The sequence below is a fragment of the Prionailurus bengalensis genome, chromosome D1, assembly GCF_016509475.1.
Source record: "Prionailurus bengalensis isolate Pbe53 chromosome D1, Fcat_Pben_1.1_paternal_pri, whole genome shotgun sequence".
NCBI lineage: Eukaryota > Metazoa > Chordata > Mammalia > Carnivora > Felidae > Prionailurus > Prionailurus bengalensis.
In genome coordinates, this window is record NC_057346.1 from 105,258,341 (window position 1) to 105,274,427 (window position 16,087).

General features: G+C 38.5%; 1 protein-coding gene across 13 annotated transcripts in view; it reads left to right on the forward strand.

Annotated features, from left to right (window-relative positions):
* MS4A13 (membrane spanning 4-domains A13) overlaps positions 1–16,087 on the forward strand; it is a 56,217-nt gene that overhangs the window by 19,272 nt on the left and 20,858 nt on the right. For 8 of the 13 annotated variants that reach the window (XR_006297474.1, XR_006297473.1, XR_006297479.1 and 5 more), the window contains exons 7-8: positions 731–803; positions 10,742–10,795. Coding sequence is in view for 5 of the 13 variants with exons in the window: in XM_043581256.1 (XP_043437191.1) it covers positions 731–790 (60 nt within the window). In the remaining 8 variants the exon portion in view is untranslated. Of the gene's footprint in view, positions 1–730; positions 1,341–8,961; positions 9,367–10,292; positions 10,419–10,697; positions 10,796–16,087 lie in introns of those variants that run through there. The other 5 variants (XM_043581260.1, XM_043581257.1, XM_043581258.1 and 2 more) reach the window with 4 other exon arrangements.

Sequence of the window (16,087 nt, forward strand, 5' to 3'; positions counted from 1 at the left end):
AGGTGTACATACCCTGTCAGTAATTTTAGTTCTTAGTATGTACCCAACAGAAATGTGTGTGGCAATGTACTAAGGTATACTCTCAGGGAAATACCAATATTAATTCATAATAGTCCCAAGGTGGAAACAGTGCAAATGGGTGAGTGGTGAATATATTGAGGAATGTTACTCTAACAAAATTCGACATGGTAATTAAAATGAACTGTACCTACCCTTAACAACATGATGACTCTCATTTACACAATGTTAAGTATGGAAAGTGAGACTCAAAGAATGCATGCTTTATGATTCCATTCATATGATGTTTGAAACCAGGCAAAACTAAACCTGAACTGTAATGTTTACGGAGGGATGCAAGCTAGTAAAACTAGGAAGAAATGATTAATTACCTAAAAGTCAAAATGACAGTGACTTTGGGAAGGAAGAAATGGGTAGAAATTGGGAAATATCATGACAAGGTAACTTGTGGGGTGCTGGCATCTGTTCATGTTCAAGAAGAATATTTTGTTGTTGTTAAAGTCTGGAAGTCTGCCAAATCTACCAGTGTCTAGTAGGAATTAAGAGAGTGGGTTGAAGTAGAGATGGGACAGAAAGAGGACAAATGGAACTTTGACATTTTACTCTATAAACATCAGTACTGCTTATATATTTTTTTAAACTAAGTCTTTATTAGATGTATGATATTAGGAAGCATGATATGATTTACATGAGGTTAATTTTTTTTTTTCAGAGTCGTCATAATGAAGATAGTCTCACAGCTGTCCCAGAGGAATTTGAGAGTACTTTTTAAGAACCTTAAAAATGTGAGATTTTTCCTGGTGCTCATACCTGCTGTGGGCCCTAATGATATCTCTGTATAACAAAGCTGCTACAAAGCCCACAGGTGTTGTGCAAAAGAAAATACGAAACAAGTTGGATTTTTTCTTCTCGGTATTCAAGAAATTTCTCTGCACATATTTTTGTAGGCTCCAAGTAGAAAGCTTTTCCCTATTTAAATACGTTATTATGAGGGAAAAATTATCTTCTAGTACTCTGAACCTGTCAACCCTGTCTTAACTCTGAAGCTGTCACCTCTCCCTAAGAGAGCTTTTGTAAGAGACCATAAAAAAGATCTGTGATTGTCTCTAGAGGGCAGGCTATAAAGACTTGGTGAGTGATACTACGTAATTCTCAGGAAAACTTTAAAATACAAGTAAAGAGTACATTTCAGTATGACTTCTTCTACCAGAACTAGCTTCTACTTGAACAAAGGATGAATCCAAAGTCATCCGACTCATAGTCCCTTCATTGTTCCTCTTTGACTGTCTCTCTCCTCATTAAAGTTCCTTCCTGCCCTGAAAGTCTCTGCTGTCTTTCTTCCCTTTCATTTCCCTTGCTTCTTATTTCTCATCATTGCTTCGATCATCTGTTCAATTGCTTTTCAAAGTGAACAGGATGCTTTTTCATAATCAGGAGAATCTCCCAAGAATCTGTTCTGAATTCAGATACCCCCTCTCTTCTAATAGGGAACAGCACTTCAGCAAGCCTTGGTCAGCAGAATCAATCATGCCAGTGAGTTCATGTAGCTCTCTTTTAAATGTGCTGCCGTTTTTTTTGTTGGTTTTCGGCCTTGTCTCTCAAAAGGTTTCATCAGTTGCTATAAAAAGATTTCATGGGTTTAAGAATTTCAGTTCAACACACATTGAGTGTCTTCCGTGTGCTAATGATTATATTAAACTCGGGAGTATCAAAGACTAATAAGGGACCTCACCACGAAGAGTTTTTTGTTTTTTTGTTTTAGGGGAAGAAACAAACCAGTAACAAATCAAGACTATGCAGTGTGATGTATGTATATAAACAGAAGTATGAAACAAATGAAGTGGCACAGAAGAGATAATGATCCTTCTGTTGGGATATAAGAGGAAATAAAGCTTTATGAAGGATATGGCCTCTGAGCAGGGGGGTTAATTGTAGTTGATGAAGCAGATTGGAAGGTGGGGAGACATTTCAAATGAGAGTAGCTAGTGCAAAAACCAAAATGTGAGAACGATCATAGTATATTCTAATAACTAAAATATAATTAAAACACAATGACAAGAAGGAGCAGTTCGAGTGAAAGTTGGGAGAGGGAAGAAAAGGCCAGATACTAAGTCAAATCATCAAAGATTGATGACTATATTGTATTGAACTGTATCTTGAAGATAGTGGGAAGCCATTGAAGAGTTTTTAAGTAGGGAATGACAGGCTTGGATTTATTTTTGAGGAAAAAGTATAGAATAGGGAGAAATGCATTAGAAAGGTTAAATTTGATAAGAACGGCTAGAGTGTGGGAGGGAGTAATGGATAACTATTACAATGATTCAGAAAAGTAATGAAAAAGAGGGTAAGTTTTAGCTATAATGACTGATTAAACATAGGTGATGAAGGAAAAAAAGAATCTAAAACAACCTCCCCCCCCCCCCACCGCCAGTTTCTGGATTGAGTGATACAAAGTGTAAAAGACCTAGCAGGCTTCAATAATATGATAAATTCTATTTTTGGATAAATTGAATTTAAGATAACTATGAGACATTAAAGTAGAGAGATCTATTAGGCAGTTGAAAATACATACCTAGGAGTTGAATGAAAGCTCACTATAGAGATTGATTTTGGTAGTAGCTAAAAATATGAAAATGAGAGTTTCCATTTTCAGCAATTAAGGACTAGGTTCTTGCAGCCCAAACATCCTACAAAGAACGCAACAAAGGCAAGCCACAATTTTTAAACACCATCTGTTCGAAGATAACCTGAGATCTAGGATTTAGGGAGATTGGATTTAAGGAGCTAAGATTCCAGAGTTGAAAACAAGGCACAATACAAGCTTTTGGCATAGCTTTTCCACCAGATGCATTTTCTGAATCACAAACAGCAGATGAGAGGTTAAGAAGCTAGAGGAGTTTCCAGTGTTCTTTTGGGTTGTGGAGACAAGTACTTGGAGCTCAGGCTCACTGAAAAGTGAGAAACTCATAAACATCCAGAATTCTCTGTTGTGTTCCCTACAAGGGCTATATCCTAGCAGTGAAAGTGAGCAAAGGCGGGCCATCCCTCTCACAGACCGATGCTGAGACCCAACCAGCTCAGTTACAGATTGTACTAAAGCGAGCTTCTCTAAATCTAACACTCTACCAAAGCAAAAATTTCAAGAGGAAAACATCATTATGAGCATCAAGTTATCACTAAGGTTTTGCATACACAATGGGGGTTCAATCAAAGCCAGAATTTAAAGGGGCACCTGGGTGGCTCAGTTGGTTAGGTGTCTGACTTCAGCTCAGGTCATGATCTCACAGTCCATGAGTTCAAGCCCCATGTTGGGCTCTGTGCTGACAGCTCACAGCCTGGAGTCTGCTTCAGATTCTGTGTCTCCCTCACTCTCTGACCCTCCCCTGCTCATGCTCTCTCTCTCTCTCTCTCTCTCTCAAAAATAAATAAACATTAAAATTTTTAAAAAAAAAAACAATTTAAAAAATTAACTGAAATCCAAGAGAAACCACAGGCCCACAATAGATGCAAATAACAAAATTATAAAATCTTAAGATTTCAGCAGAGAAATGAAAATTATAAAAATTAAATAGAAATGAGAAATGACATAACAAATTAAGATCTAAATATGTGAATGTAACAGCTATTAAACATAACTGATAAGGAGGGGCACCTGGAAGTCAGTTAAGTGTCTGACTTCAGCTCAGGTCATGATCTTGCAGTTCGTGAGTCCGAGCCCCACGTCGGGCTCTGTGCTGACAGAGCCTGGAGGCTGCTTCAGATTCTGTGTCTCCCTCTCTGTCTCCCCCACTTCCCCCCCCCCCCCCTCAGCTAGCAATCTCTCTCTCTCTCTCAAAAATAAATAAACATTAAAAAATTTTTAAAAAAAACATAGCTGATAAGGAAATCAGTGAGATAAAAGAAAAAGTAGAAGGGAAAATCAGACTAAAGCATTGATAAAATTATCGAAAATGCAATGTGGGGAGTGGGAAGAGTAAGAGACCTATGGCACTGATGAAAAATTCTAATACCATGTATTTAGAATTTCAGGAGAGTAGAGATAAAAGCAAATAAGTCATGGTCCATGGGTTCAAGCCTCACATCGGGCTCTGTGCTGACAACTCAGAGCCTGGAGCCTGCTTCAGATTCTGTGTCTCTCTCTCTGCCCCTCCCCTGCTCATGCTCTGTCTCTCTCTGTCTCAAAAATAAATAAAAACATTAAAGAATAATAAAAGACTGTATAGCAACCTAATAGTTTATAAAACAAATAAAAATGTGAGAAATCCAAAGGGAGGCAAGAAAGGAAAGAAAAGAAATAGAACAAAGGAAGACAAACTAGTATTAGGGTAAATATTAAAGCAAAAAAATTCTTAAGATGCAAAGGAAATTTCATCAAAAGTGTCAATCCATCAGGAAGACATGATTCTACATTTGTATGTAAATAATGACACATCATTAAAATACATAAAGCAAATGTTGAACTAAAATAATGAATGGACCATCCATGATTATACTAGGAAAATTTTCATAACTTTTCTCAATAATTGATGGAACAAGCAGACAAAAAATCAGAGTATAGGATTGAATAAAACATGATAGTATCCACCCACCTGGATGGCAAAAACATATTTAAAAAGAATGATAGAATCAACTCTTTTGGATCATGTAGAGAACCTGTAACTTACATACCCAGCTTTTAGAAACACATAAATTGTTACAACCACTTGTGATAACAGTTTAAGAATATCTAATACTAGAAACTCCATTCCTAGGTTTATAGCCTGAAAATTAGTACATATGTTCAACAAAAGACAAGGGATTCATAGAATAATCATAGAATCAGAATTCCAAAGCCCAGCTGAAAAAAATCTAAAATTCCAAATCCAAATACTCATCAATAATAGAATATTGAACAAAAATACCAAGCACGAAGTATTATATACTTCAGGATTCAATTTGCTTAAAGATCAAAGCAAGTAAAAGACCTTTTGGAAGTCAGTATAGTAACTTTGCAGAGGAAAGAATGGATATTAAACGTCACACTTCTAAATAAGCCACAGGTCAAACAAGAAGTCTCTAGGAGAATTTAAAAAAATCATTGCATTTTTACATTAACAATGTACTAACTGAAAGAGAAATGAGAATTCCATTCACAATAGCATTAAAAACAAAATACTCAGGAATAAATTTAACCACGGTGCTGAAAAATTTGTACACTGAAAACATTAACATTGAAGAAGACACAAATAAATGAAAAGATACCCTGTGTTCTTGGAAGAGAAGAATCAATAGTGTTTATAAATATCCATACTATTGGGGTGCCTGGGTGGCTCAGTCCATTGAACGTCAGACTCTTGATTTTAGCTCAGGTCATGATCCCAAGGTCGTGGAATCAAGCCCCTGTCTTGAGCTCTGTGCTGAGCGTGGAGCCTGCTTAAGATTCTCTCTCTCCCTCGGCCCGTCTCCCCGGTTTGTGCATGCTCTCTCTCAAATAAAACTGAAAATATATTTTTTTTCCATACTACCTAAACAGATCTACAGATTCAATGCATTCCATAAAAATTCCAATGGTATTTTTCTAAGAAATAGAAAAAACTATCCTAAAATTCATATGGAATCACAAAAGACCACAAATAGCTAAAGCCATCTTGAGAAAGAAAAACAAAGTGAAGGCATTACACTTTCTGATTATAAGTTAATTTAATTATACTTGTATCCCCTGCTTTTCAAAAGTCCATGTTTTGTCAGTTTGCTTTTATAAGAGATCTACATTAGTGCCTGTTTTCACTAACTGAAAGAAATCCAAAGGTTTTAGTTTGGTTTATACTTTAACAAAAAAGGACAAAAAGTGAAAATAATGTTTAGCATTTGTTTTGCAGTGAGCCATTATAGAGACATTGTGCATCCTGAGCAGCAACAGAAGTTCTGCCATGTTCCTTCCCCAGAGAACTATACTTAGCATCTCAGCATCAAGCCACCGTCACTTTGAATTGCGTCTGTGAGCATCTGTGCTTTATCTTGATTTATTTTGTGTATCCATTAGCAAGATGTATCCTAAGTTGTCAGAAAAGCCTAAGAGGTTATTTTGGGGGTCTGGAACATTCAAAATGTTTTCCATATGAGTGAGTGGTAACTGTTTCTTTGATTTATGCCATTTTGGCTTAGGAATTAAAATAGTGTGGTACCAGCATTAAGATAGACATAGACCGATGGAATAGAATAGACCGACGGAAATAAATCCTCACATATTCAGCCAATGGATTTTGACAAGGTTGCCAAGACCATCCAATGGGGAAAGGACAGGATTTCTTTAACAAATGGTACTGGGAAAACTGGATATTCACATGCAAAAGAATGAAGTTGGACCCTTATATACAAAAATTAACTCAAGGTAGAATAAGACTTAAGCTTAAGAGCTAAACCTATAAAATTCTTAGGAAAAAATATTGTGGAAAATTTTCATGACAGATTTTTCAACAATTTTATGGGTATGACACCAAAAGCACAGACAACAGACGAAAAAATAGATAAATTGAACTACATCAAAATTAAAATCTTTTTGTGCATCAAAGGACACTACCAAAAAGTGGGGAAGAAAAACAACCTACAGAATGGGAGAAAATATTTGCTAATCATATATATGACAAGAGATTACTATTCAGGATATATAAAAAGTCCTACGACTCAACAACAAAACATTCAAAAATGGGCAACGGATTAATAAAAACTCCTCCAAAAAAGGTACAGATGGCCAATAAGCATATGCAAATATGTTTAACATCACCAGCCATTAGTAAAATACAAATCAAAACTACAATGATATACTGCTTCACACACACTAGAATGGCTATTATTTAAAATAAAATAACAAATGTTGGTGAGTATGTAGAGAGTTGGAACACTTGTGCTGTGCTGGTGGGAATATAAAATGTAGTCTCTGGAAAGCAGTGGAATTAAACAAAAAAATTAAACATAGCATTACCATACATTCCAGTGACACCACTTTTAGGTGTATATCCCAAGAAATTGAAAGCAGGGACTCAAACAGATACATATAAACCAATGTTCAAAGCAACATGATTGCAGTAGGCAAAACATGGAAACAACCTAAATATTCATCAACAGATGAATGGGTAAACAACATGTGGTCTGTACATCCAATGAAGTAACAATTTAGTTTTACAAAGGAGTGAAATTCTGATGCATGCTACAGCATGAACGAACCTTGAAGAACATTGTGCATAGTTAAGTATTTAGACATAGAAGGGTAAATATTGTATGATTCCAATTGTAAGAGGTACCTAGAATAGTCAAAATCATAAAGGCAGAAAGCAGAATAGATATTACCAGGCACTAGGAAAGAAGAGGGGAAGTTATATTTTAATGGATATGGAATTTATGTTGGGTATGATGAAAAAGTTTTGGCTACAGGTAATGGTGATGGGTATATAACATTGGGAACATATTGTCACTGAATTGTACACTTACAATTGCTTTAAATGATAAATGTTACATATATTGTACCACAATCTTTAAACAAGATAACACAATAAGCTTTTAGATTTTAATATAGGTGAATATCTTCATGATCTTGAGGCAAGATTGTGGTCCACTCTATATGTGCAAATGTCATGTCCCATTGAGAAACCCAGGCCCAGCAATCCAAATGTCCACAAGAAACCAGGTATAAAACTTTATAAAGTAGTAGCCAGATGATATCTTAGAGATCCCAAGCCTTCTATAAAGGCCCTTAAAATCAGAATTAAGAAACCAAATCACAGAATTAGTCAAACAAACAAAACCCCTTAAAGTTTGTAAGCTAAATTGGTAAGTTTAGTTCAAGGATCTTTCTAATTGTAGTTTCTGAAGAGAATGAAAATAGAAGGGACCCTGGGGAAGAATATCATTTAAGACCGAAACATAAGGCCATGGAAGGGAGTCCACAGGAGCCCAAAGAGAACAAGGAGCAAATCAAATGTTGGAAAGTAAAGAAAGACATTGACAAGTGGTACAAACAAACAAAAATACAGTTGTTTTAACCATAATAGCTTAAAATAACAATTATGTATTTCTAGCCCCTACAATTAACACTTAAACATAATTTCTAGTACTTCCAAGCCACATTTGTATTATTTTGACTAAAAAATTAAATATTCCTGGGACGCCTGGGTGGCTCAGTTGGTTGGGCGTGGGACTCTTGATTTTCAGGTCAGGATCCCAGGGTCCTGGGATGGAGCCCCACATCAGGCTCCAGGCTGAGTGTGGAGCCTGTTGGATACTCTCCTTCCCTCTGCCCTTCTCCTGTGCTAGCATGTGTGATCTCCTCAAAAAATAGAAGTATAAGTAAAATAAATAAATAAATAAATAAATAAATAAATAAATAAATAAATAAATAAATAAATAAATAAATAAGGTTATAAATGGCACCTGGCCTCAAGGAGTTGGCGCTCAAGTTAGGATTCCAATATATTAGCCGTTGGGAGCTGATGACAACAAATTTGAAGCTTGTATTACACGATTTCGTACATGTGGGAGGTACACAGAACATAGATTATTTCAGGGTGCAGAAAAACAATCTAAGGAACAGGGAAGATAAATATTTTGCCGCAAGCATTCATGTATCTAATAGGAGAGTTAAGGACCGAGGCCCAGGTTTACGGACCAGTACTGTCTCCGCTACACTGCGTCGAGATTAAAGGTGGAAAGACTTTCGCTGACCCCAACCTAGCAGAAAAGGGGAGATGAGGACATCTGTTTGATGGGGAGGTCTCTGCGGAGGCGGCCAGGGAATCAGGGAAAGGCCCAGATCCGTGGTCAGAGCACCAGGCAGGAAGAGCTTGGCCTGAGTCAGCTCTCATCTCACGCCCTGACAGTGTCCTGGGAGCCTGCGCTCAGCAGAACTTGGAGGCCCCCGCCGTGCAGGGGTCCGCGCGGGGCCCCTCGCGCTGCGCCCACAAGCCACGCTCTTGGCTCCAACCGCAGCGTTAGGGCCCCGCGAGGGGAAATGAGGGGCGCCGCTGAAGAAGTGGCGCCCACTGGGCAAGTGCCGCCCCCACGACTCCCGGAGCTGGACGGCACCGAACTAAGGGCACCACCTGTGAGATCGAGCCCCTCTAGCCCTGTAATCAAGTGACCGCAGGGATCCATGGTCCGTGCGCACCACTCTGAGGGCAGGTGTTCCCAGTGCTGGCTCTTGTTCAGGTTTCAGTTCTGTGCCAATTCTCTTATTTGGTCCCCCTCCCCCAATACAATCCTACAGGATTGTTTTTTGTTTTTGTTTTTGTTGTTTTTTGTTGGGGGGGGCGGGTTGCTGCTGAGGGAACAGCCTTCGAAAGAATAAGTGATATGGGCAAGACCACCTCGTAACTGGTAAGGACAAAATTTGAACTTCAGTTTGACTCTTTCCACTATGCCTTTCTACATTTTCTCAGTTGCAAGCGCTGACAGGCCATGTCAGGGGCAACTCAAAGCCATAGATTTCCTGGTTTGTGTAAATGGAAGGGAAAGTTTGTAAGTGAGGAATCTGAAGACCCATCTTAGACTTAAGGTATAGTTATAGATAAGAGGCCGGAGAAAAACAGAAGAGCCATCAGCCATTGGAGATTCTGGAGAGCAGATTCTCAAAGCCGTGTGAGAAAAGTTAGAAGACGAGGCCATTAAAAAAATAAAAAGACTTTCACTGCAAGAAACAGAAACTCTCTGTTACTAGTTTTAGCACAATGAAGATATATTTATCGTAATATAAGAATAGCTATGTTTACATAATGTAAGGGCAAGAAGTCAACCAGTTTTCCAAAAGAAACTGGAAGGGGAAGATTGAAAGCCATCAGAAACTCAGGAAATTCTGTTCCTTGTCCGTCTCTTCATTTCTCTGGGTGTCCTTTCCATTCACCTCCCTCCCAAAACTCACCTTCTCTCCCACTTTGTCCATTACGGTGGGGCGTGACAAATCACATCTCCCAAGGTCTATCTTCTCATCGGGAGACCAGCCCAAACAATCCAGGAAGGAGTATACTTATACTATGGACCCAGTTCAAGTTAGATGCTCACCTTTGGCCCAATCAGCTAGGATCAAGGAAAAATCCTCATGGATGTTAAATATGCAGTCTAGGGAGGACTGATAGGAGTTATATAGAAATCTCAAAGGTTATCCACAATTGAATGGTAGCTGTCTGTTATTTTTAATTGTCTTATCTATTGAACACCTCCCCTGCATTTTTGTAGATCCCTAACTTGTGAAGCTCACCTTTCCAAAGTAGAATATATGACATTTTATTTTTCAATTTCCCTTGCAGCCAATATAGGCACATGGATAGATTCTGCGGGTACCCCTGCACCAGGTTCTAATTTGGAGAGAAATAGCGTGGAGTGAGGGAACAAAGCTCAGCAAACAAAAGTCCAATCTCCCTGACATCATGAAGGTGGGGATATGGGTAATTGCTAGAGGGATCGATGGATCAGGGAAGCCACCGCACAACAATTTGCTACAGTCCAGTTTAAGGTTGGAAAATGAGTAAGACTATTTGAGAAACAATTATTGGATTTTTTTTTCAAGATTGCAATCTTGATGGTTTGAGGAAAAACATTCTCTCGGGGGACTACAAAACAGTGAAAAATTGGCAACTCTAGGGGTAGATGTTCCTCTTAATTTTAACCCAAGAAAATAATTAAAATTAACTTGTCCTTAAATTTTCCTGCAGAAAAGAAACACATTTCAGCCTCCCATTTCTCTATTGTATCTTAGTGAAAAATGCCAAGACGTCGTCTGTGGATAAGAGAAGAAACAAGATTGTTGGGGGTAAGAGCAAAATGCTTCTTGAACAACTAAATGACTGTAGTGTCACAATTTCTAAATGCAAAACTGAGGAGACTTTAACCACCTCTATTGTGAACTTTCCAAACGGAAGAGGGTTAATGGTTACATCATGCCTGCATTTTCCACATGCAAGCCGATCATCTAAACTGTACATCAGGCTAAAGCTACATAACTTTAAATACTACATTTAAATAATTCCAAACCATTACAACTTAGTCACACTCCAAGAAAAATATACTCTGAGTTATGGGTAGAAAATCCCTTTTGGGCATCTAGAAATTATTTCATGTTAAGCTAATGATAACACGGCCCCAAATGAGATGGTCAGATTGTAGAAACTGTATTCAGGAGAAGCTGCCGACATAAGGCTTTGTGGCCAGTGATCATAGTGGCGATGTGTTCTTGACTTCATCCCCAGGACATCCACTGTTTTCCCAATCAGCTCCCAGCAAATGTAGCAGGCTATCCTTTCGCATGATCTCCCCATTTTGCTGGGTGATCGAGTCAGATTAGGAATCAAACCAACAGGATTAAAGCTTGGTCCAGGAATATTCCCAACATCTCAAGTGTATTATTGCCTTCACTTATTTAAGATCTACCTCATCTTCTGAGAGAATTGGACGAGGACTCTACGTTAAAGCACGCAATGAACCCAAAATTTCTTCTCCTCTTTCCCAATAATATGATATTAAAGGTTTTTATTTCTGACCTTCTTGCCCACTTATCTGGGCAAGGATATTGAGAAGGAATAGTTAAAGTGTGTCTGAGAATAAATAGGACGGTTGCTGGCTACATTACTGCCCTTCTAATGAGATCTACCATTACCCAAGAGTTCAGGTCTCATTTCATTTAATAAAACATTCTAGCCTCCAGTTCCAGTTTCCAGCGTCCAGGACAAGATGGAATAGACACACTTCTCCCTATTCCTATCACTAATTACAGCTAAAACTTTTGACAGATATAAGAAGACTCCTAGCAGTAACAAGGCCATACCCCCATGTCCTTGCCAACACAATACACACGAAGATTTGCTGAAACAGAAGATTTAAACTGTACTAAAATACAGAAGCATAAAATTTACCATCAAACCCATTTTTAAATGTACAGTGCAGGGACGTTAAGTACATCCACACTGTTGGGCAACCATCACCACTGACGGTTTCTCCACAGAACTCTTTTCATCTTGCAAAATTAAAACTCTGTACCTATCAAACAATAATTCCCCCACTCCCTCTCCCTGCCCATGGACCTTAGCAATAACAATTCTACTTTCTGTCTCTATGAATTTGACTGCTGTAATACCTCAGATACTTGGAATCATGTAGCACGTGTTCTTTTGTGATGAGATTCTTTCACTCAGCATAATGGGTCCCAGGTTCATCCGTGATGTAGTTGATGTGGAATCTCCTTTGTTTTCAAGGCTGAATAATACTCCGTTGTATGCATAACTACACTTTGTTTATCCATTCATCCGTCAATAGACACGTGGGTTGCTTCTACCTTTTGACTATTGTGAATAATGCAGCTAAGAACATAGCTGTAAAGTAGCTCTTCAAGTCCCTGCTCTCAACTCTTTTATATATATATACCTAGGAATGGAAATGCTGGGTCATAGAGTAGTTCTATGTTTAACCTTTGAGAAACTGCCAAACTCTTTCCCTAGCAGCAGTAACATTTTACATCCCACCAACAGTACACAAAGGGTCCAATTTCTCCACATGGTCTTCAACATTTGTATTCTTTTTTGATGATAGCCATCCTAATAGGTATAAAGTGGTGTGGCATTGTAGTTTTGATTAACAATTCCCTAACGGTTAGTTAGGCTGTTGAGCACCTTTTCATGTGCTTATTGGCCATTTCCATATCTCTAGAGAAAGGTCAAGTCCTTTTCCCATTTCTTAGTTGGATTGTCCATTTTTGTTACTATTGTTGAGTGGTAGGAGTTATTTACATATTCTGGATATTTACTCCTTCCCAGATATATGATTCACAAATCTGTCTACCATTTTGTGAGTTGCCTTTTCACTCTGTTGATTGTGTTCTTTGGTGCACAGAAGTTTTAAATTTTGACATAATTCAATCTATTTTTCCAAAAATTATTGCCAAATCCAGTGTCATGAAGCTTGTCTCCTATATTTTCTACTAAGTTTTTGTTGTGTCATCCCAGCCTATTGATAGTGATTTGGGGGGGATAAGAAACATGTTTTGCCCTAAGGCGCATATTATACCAAGGTCTAGTTCCTCGTTTTGATATTATACTATAAATTACATAAGATGTAACCACTGGGAGAATCCAGGTTCAGGGTGCACAGGACCTGTACTATTTTTGCAAATAACTGTGAATTTATAATCATTTAAAAATAAAAAGGGGTTTTTTTCTTATTATTTAAATTCAAGTTAGTTAACACGTAGTGTAGTATTGATTTCAGGAGTAGAATTCAGTGATTCATCACTTAAATATAATGCTCAGTTCTCATCCCAACAAGTGCCCTCCTTGATGCCTATCACCCATTTAGTCCATCCCTCCACCCATCTCCCCACTAGCAACCCTCAGTTTGTTCTCTGTATTTAAGAGTCTCTTACGATCTGCCTCCCTCTCTATTTTTGCCTTATTTTTTTCTTTCCTTCCCTTATGTTCACCTGTTGTGTTTCTTACATTTCACATATGAGTGAAATCACATGACCCTTGTCTTTCTCTGACTGACTTATTTCACTTAGCATAATACACTCTAGTTCCATCCACATTGTTGCAATGGCAAGATTTCATTCTTTTTGATCGATGAGTAGAATTCCATTGTATCTATATACCACATCTTTATCCGTTCGTCAGTTGATGGTCATTTGGGCTCTTTCCATAGTTGGGCTATTATTGATAGTGCTGCTATAAAATTGGGGCGCATGTGCCCCTTCAAACAAGCATATTTGTATCCTTTTGCATAAATACCTAGTAGTGCAATTGCCTGGTCATAGGGCAGTTCTAATTTTAACTTTTTGAGGACCCTCCATGATGCAATCCCTATTAAAATAACACCATTTTTTCACAGAACTAGAACAAATGATTCTAAAATGTGTATGGAACCAGAAAAGACCCCGAATAGCCAAAGCAATGTTGAAAAAGAAAATCAAAGCTGGAGGCATCACAATTCCAGACTTTAAGTTGTATTACTAAGCTGTAGCCATCAAGACAGCATGGTACGGGTACAAAAACAGACACATAGATCAATGGAATAGAATAGAGAACCCAGAAATGGAGCCACAAATGTATGGCCAACTTATCTTTGACAAAGCAGGAAAGAATATCCAGTGGAAAAGAGACAGTCTTTTTAGCAAATGTTGTTGAGAAAACTGAACAGTGACACGCAGAAGAATGAAACAGGATGACTTTATTAACTATACACAAAAATAAATTCAAAATAGATGAAAGACAGAAAACCATCAAAATCCTAGAGGAGAAAACAGGCAGCAACCTCTTTTACCTCGGCAGCAGCAACTTCTTAGTAGACATGTCTCTAGAGGCAAGGGAAACAAAAGCAAAAATGAACTATTAGAACCTCATCAAGATAAAACTCTTCTGCACAGCGAAGGAAACAATCAACAAAACTAAAAGGCAACCAGCGGAATGGGAGAAGACATTTGCAAATGACATATCAGATAAAGGGCTAGTATCCAAAATCTATAAAAAGTGTATCAAACTCAAGGCACAAAAATAAGTTTTTAAAGATCCTACATCCTTCACTAAACTCAGACTTCAGACAAATTTATTGTATCCTATGAAACTCTACACCACTGCCATGTGGGAAAAGCCCTATCTACCCCAAAGACCCCTTGCTTCCTTCCCCTGCCACAACCTGTCAGAAGTGCCACATAATGCATGGTATTGTGTTGCATGGATGGCAAAGTGTTCTCCAAATGAGAGAGATATCCCCACCAACTAGCCACTTTTTGGCTCTCCTTATAATCATATACCAGAACAGAAGCCTGTTGCAAATTTCAAGTTAGTTATCCTGTTTAAGAGGATCTGTGAGGAAAAAAAGATGTCAGTGTCCCCAGGCACTGTAGAAACACGAGTAAAGCAAGAGGTACTAGGATCTGAACTCCGATATAACTCCTTCAGATTTTTCAGGCTTAACCCCTGTGTTTCAGTGGTAGGGAGGTGCAAGGAGGGGTGGTTGATTCAGCTGTGGCAGAAGGAGGCACACCTGAGAAACATTTATCTGAAAACCAATGGAAAGTCCCTACAGCGAGTTGTGGCTCTACATAGCAAGCTTAAAAATTTCTTCCTCCTTTGATTGGAAATGATCGTAGCTGGTCTGGCTTTAGTGGGCAGAAATCCTCCTCAATCTCCACACCTGATAATGTTTCCTAGGAAGAGTTATAAGAAACCAGAAATCCCTTGGGGCACCTGCGGGCTCAGTAGGTTGAGCAACCGACTTCAGCTCAGGCCATGATCTCATGGTTCGTGAGTTCAAGCCCCACGTTGGGCTCTGTGCTGACAGCTCAGAGCCTGAAGTCTGCTTCAAATTCTGTGTCTCTCCTCTTAAAAACTGAGGACAAACTGAGGGTTGATGGGGGGTGGGAGGGAGGGAGGGTGGGTGATGGGTATTGAGGAGGGCACCTTTTGGGATGAGCACTGGGTGTTGTATGGAAACCAATTTGACAATAAACTTCATATATTGAAAAAAAAACAAATTCTGTGTCTCCCTCTCTCTCTGCCCCTCACTTGTACTCTCTCTATCCCTCTCTCCCTCTAAAATAAATAAGCATTAAAAAAAAGAAACCAAAAATCCGAAGGATTCACTATTTTTTTGACTCCTGTTTATAAAGGACAGAGGACGCTACTATATGTCCAGATGGGCATGGGGGTGGTAAAAGAAAATCTCAATTTTAGGAGGATGAGAGAAGGACAAGTAAGGTCAGAAATGCCAAGTCTGGTAGCTGTATCTGCAGGTGTAGATTGTTGGCCACATAGGCACTGATGAACATTGAGGGAGATCAATTCTTTCAGGGCTCCAAGAATCATGCCATATGATCTCTTAGCTAACCAAGTAGATAAACAAGCTCCTAGTACAATTTTATTGGGCATGTGAATAGTCATTGTATCTGAAAACTGCTCTGAAATAATAACCTAGCCTCCTCATTTAAATTAAATGTTGAGAATCCTAAACTTCTGTTAGGTAGTCGCCTTTTTCTCCATCTTGACATTTTCTTGATGTTTGTTCCTTTCAAAGATTGAACTAGAATAGTAGTAATTAATTAATGGCATTCTTTCCTCCC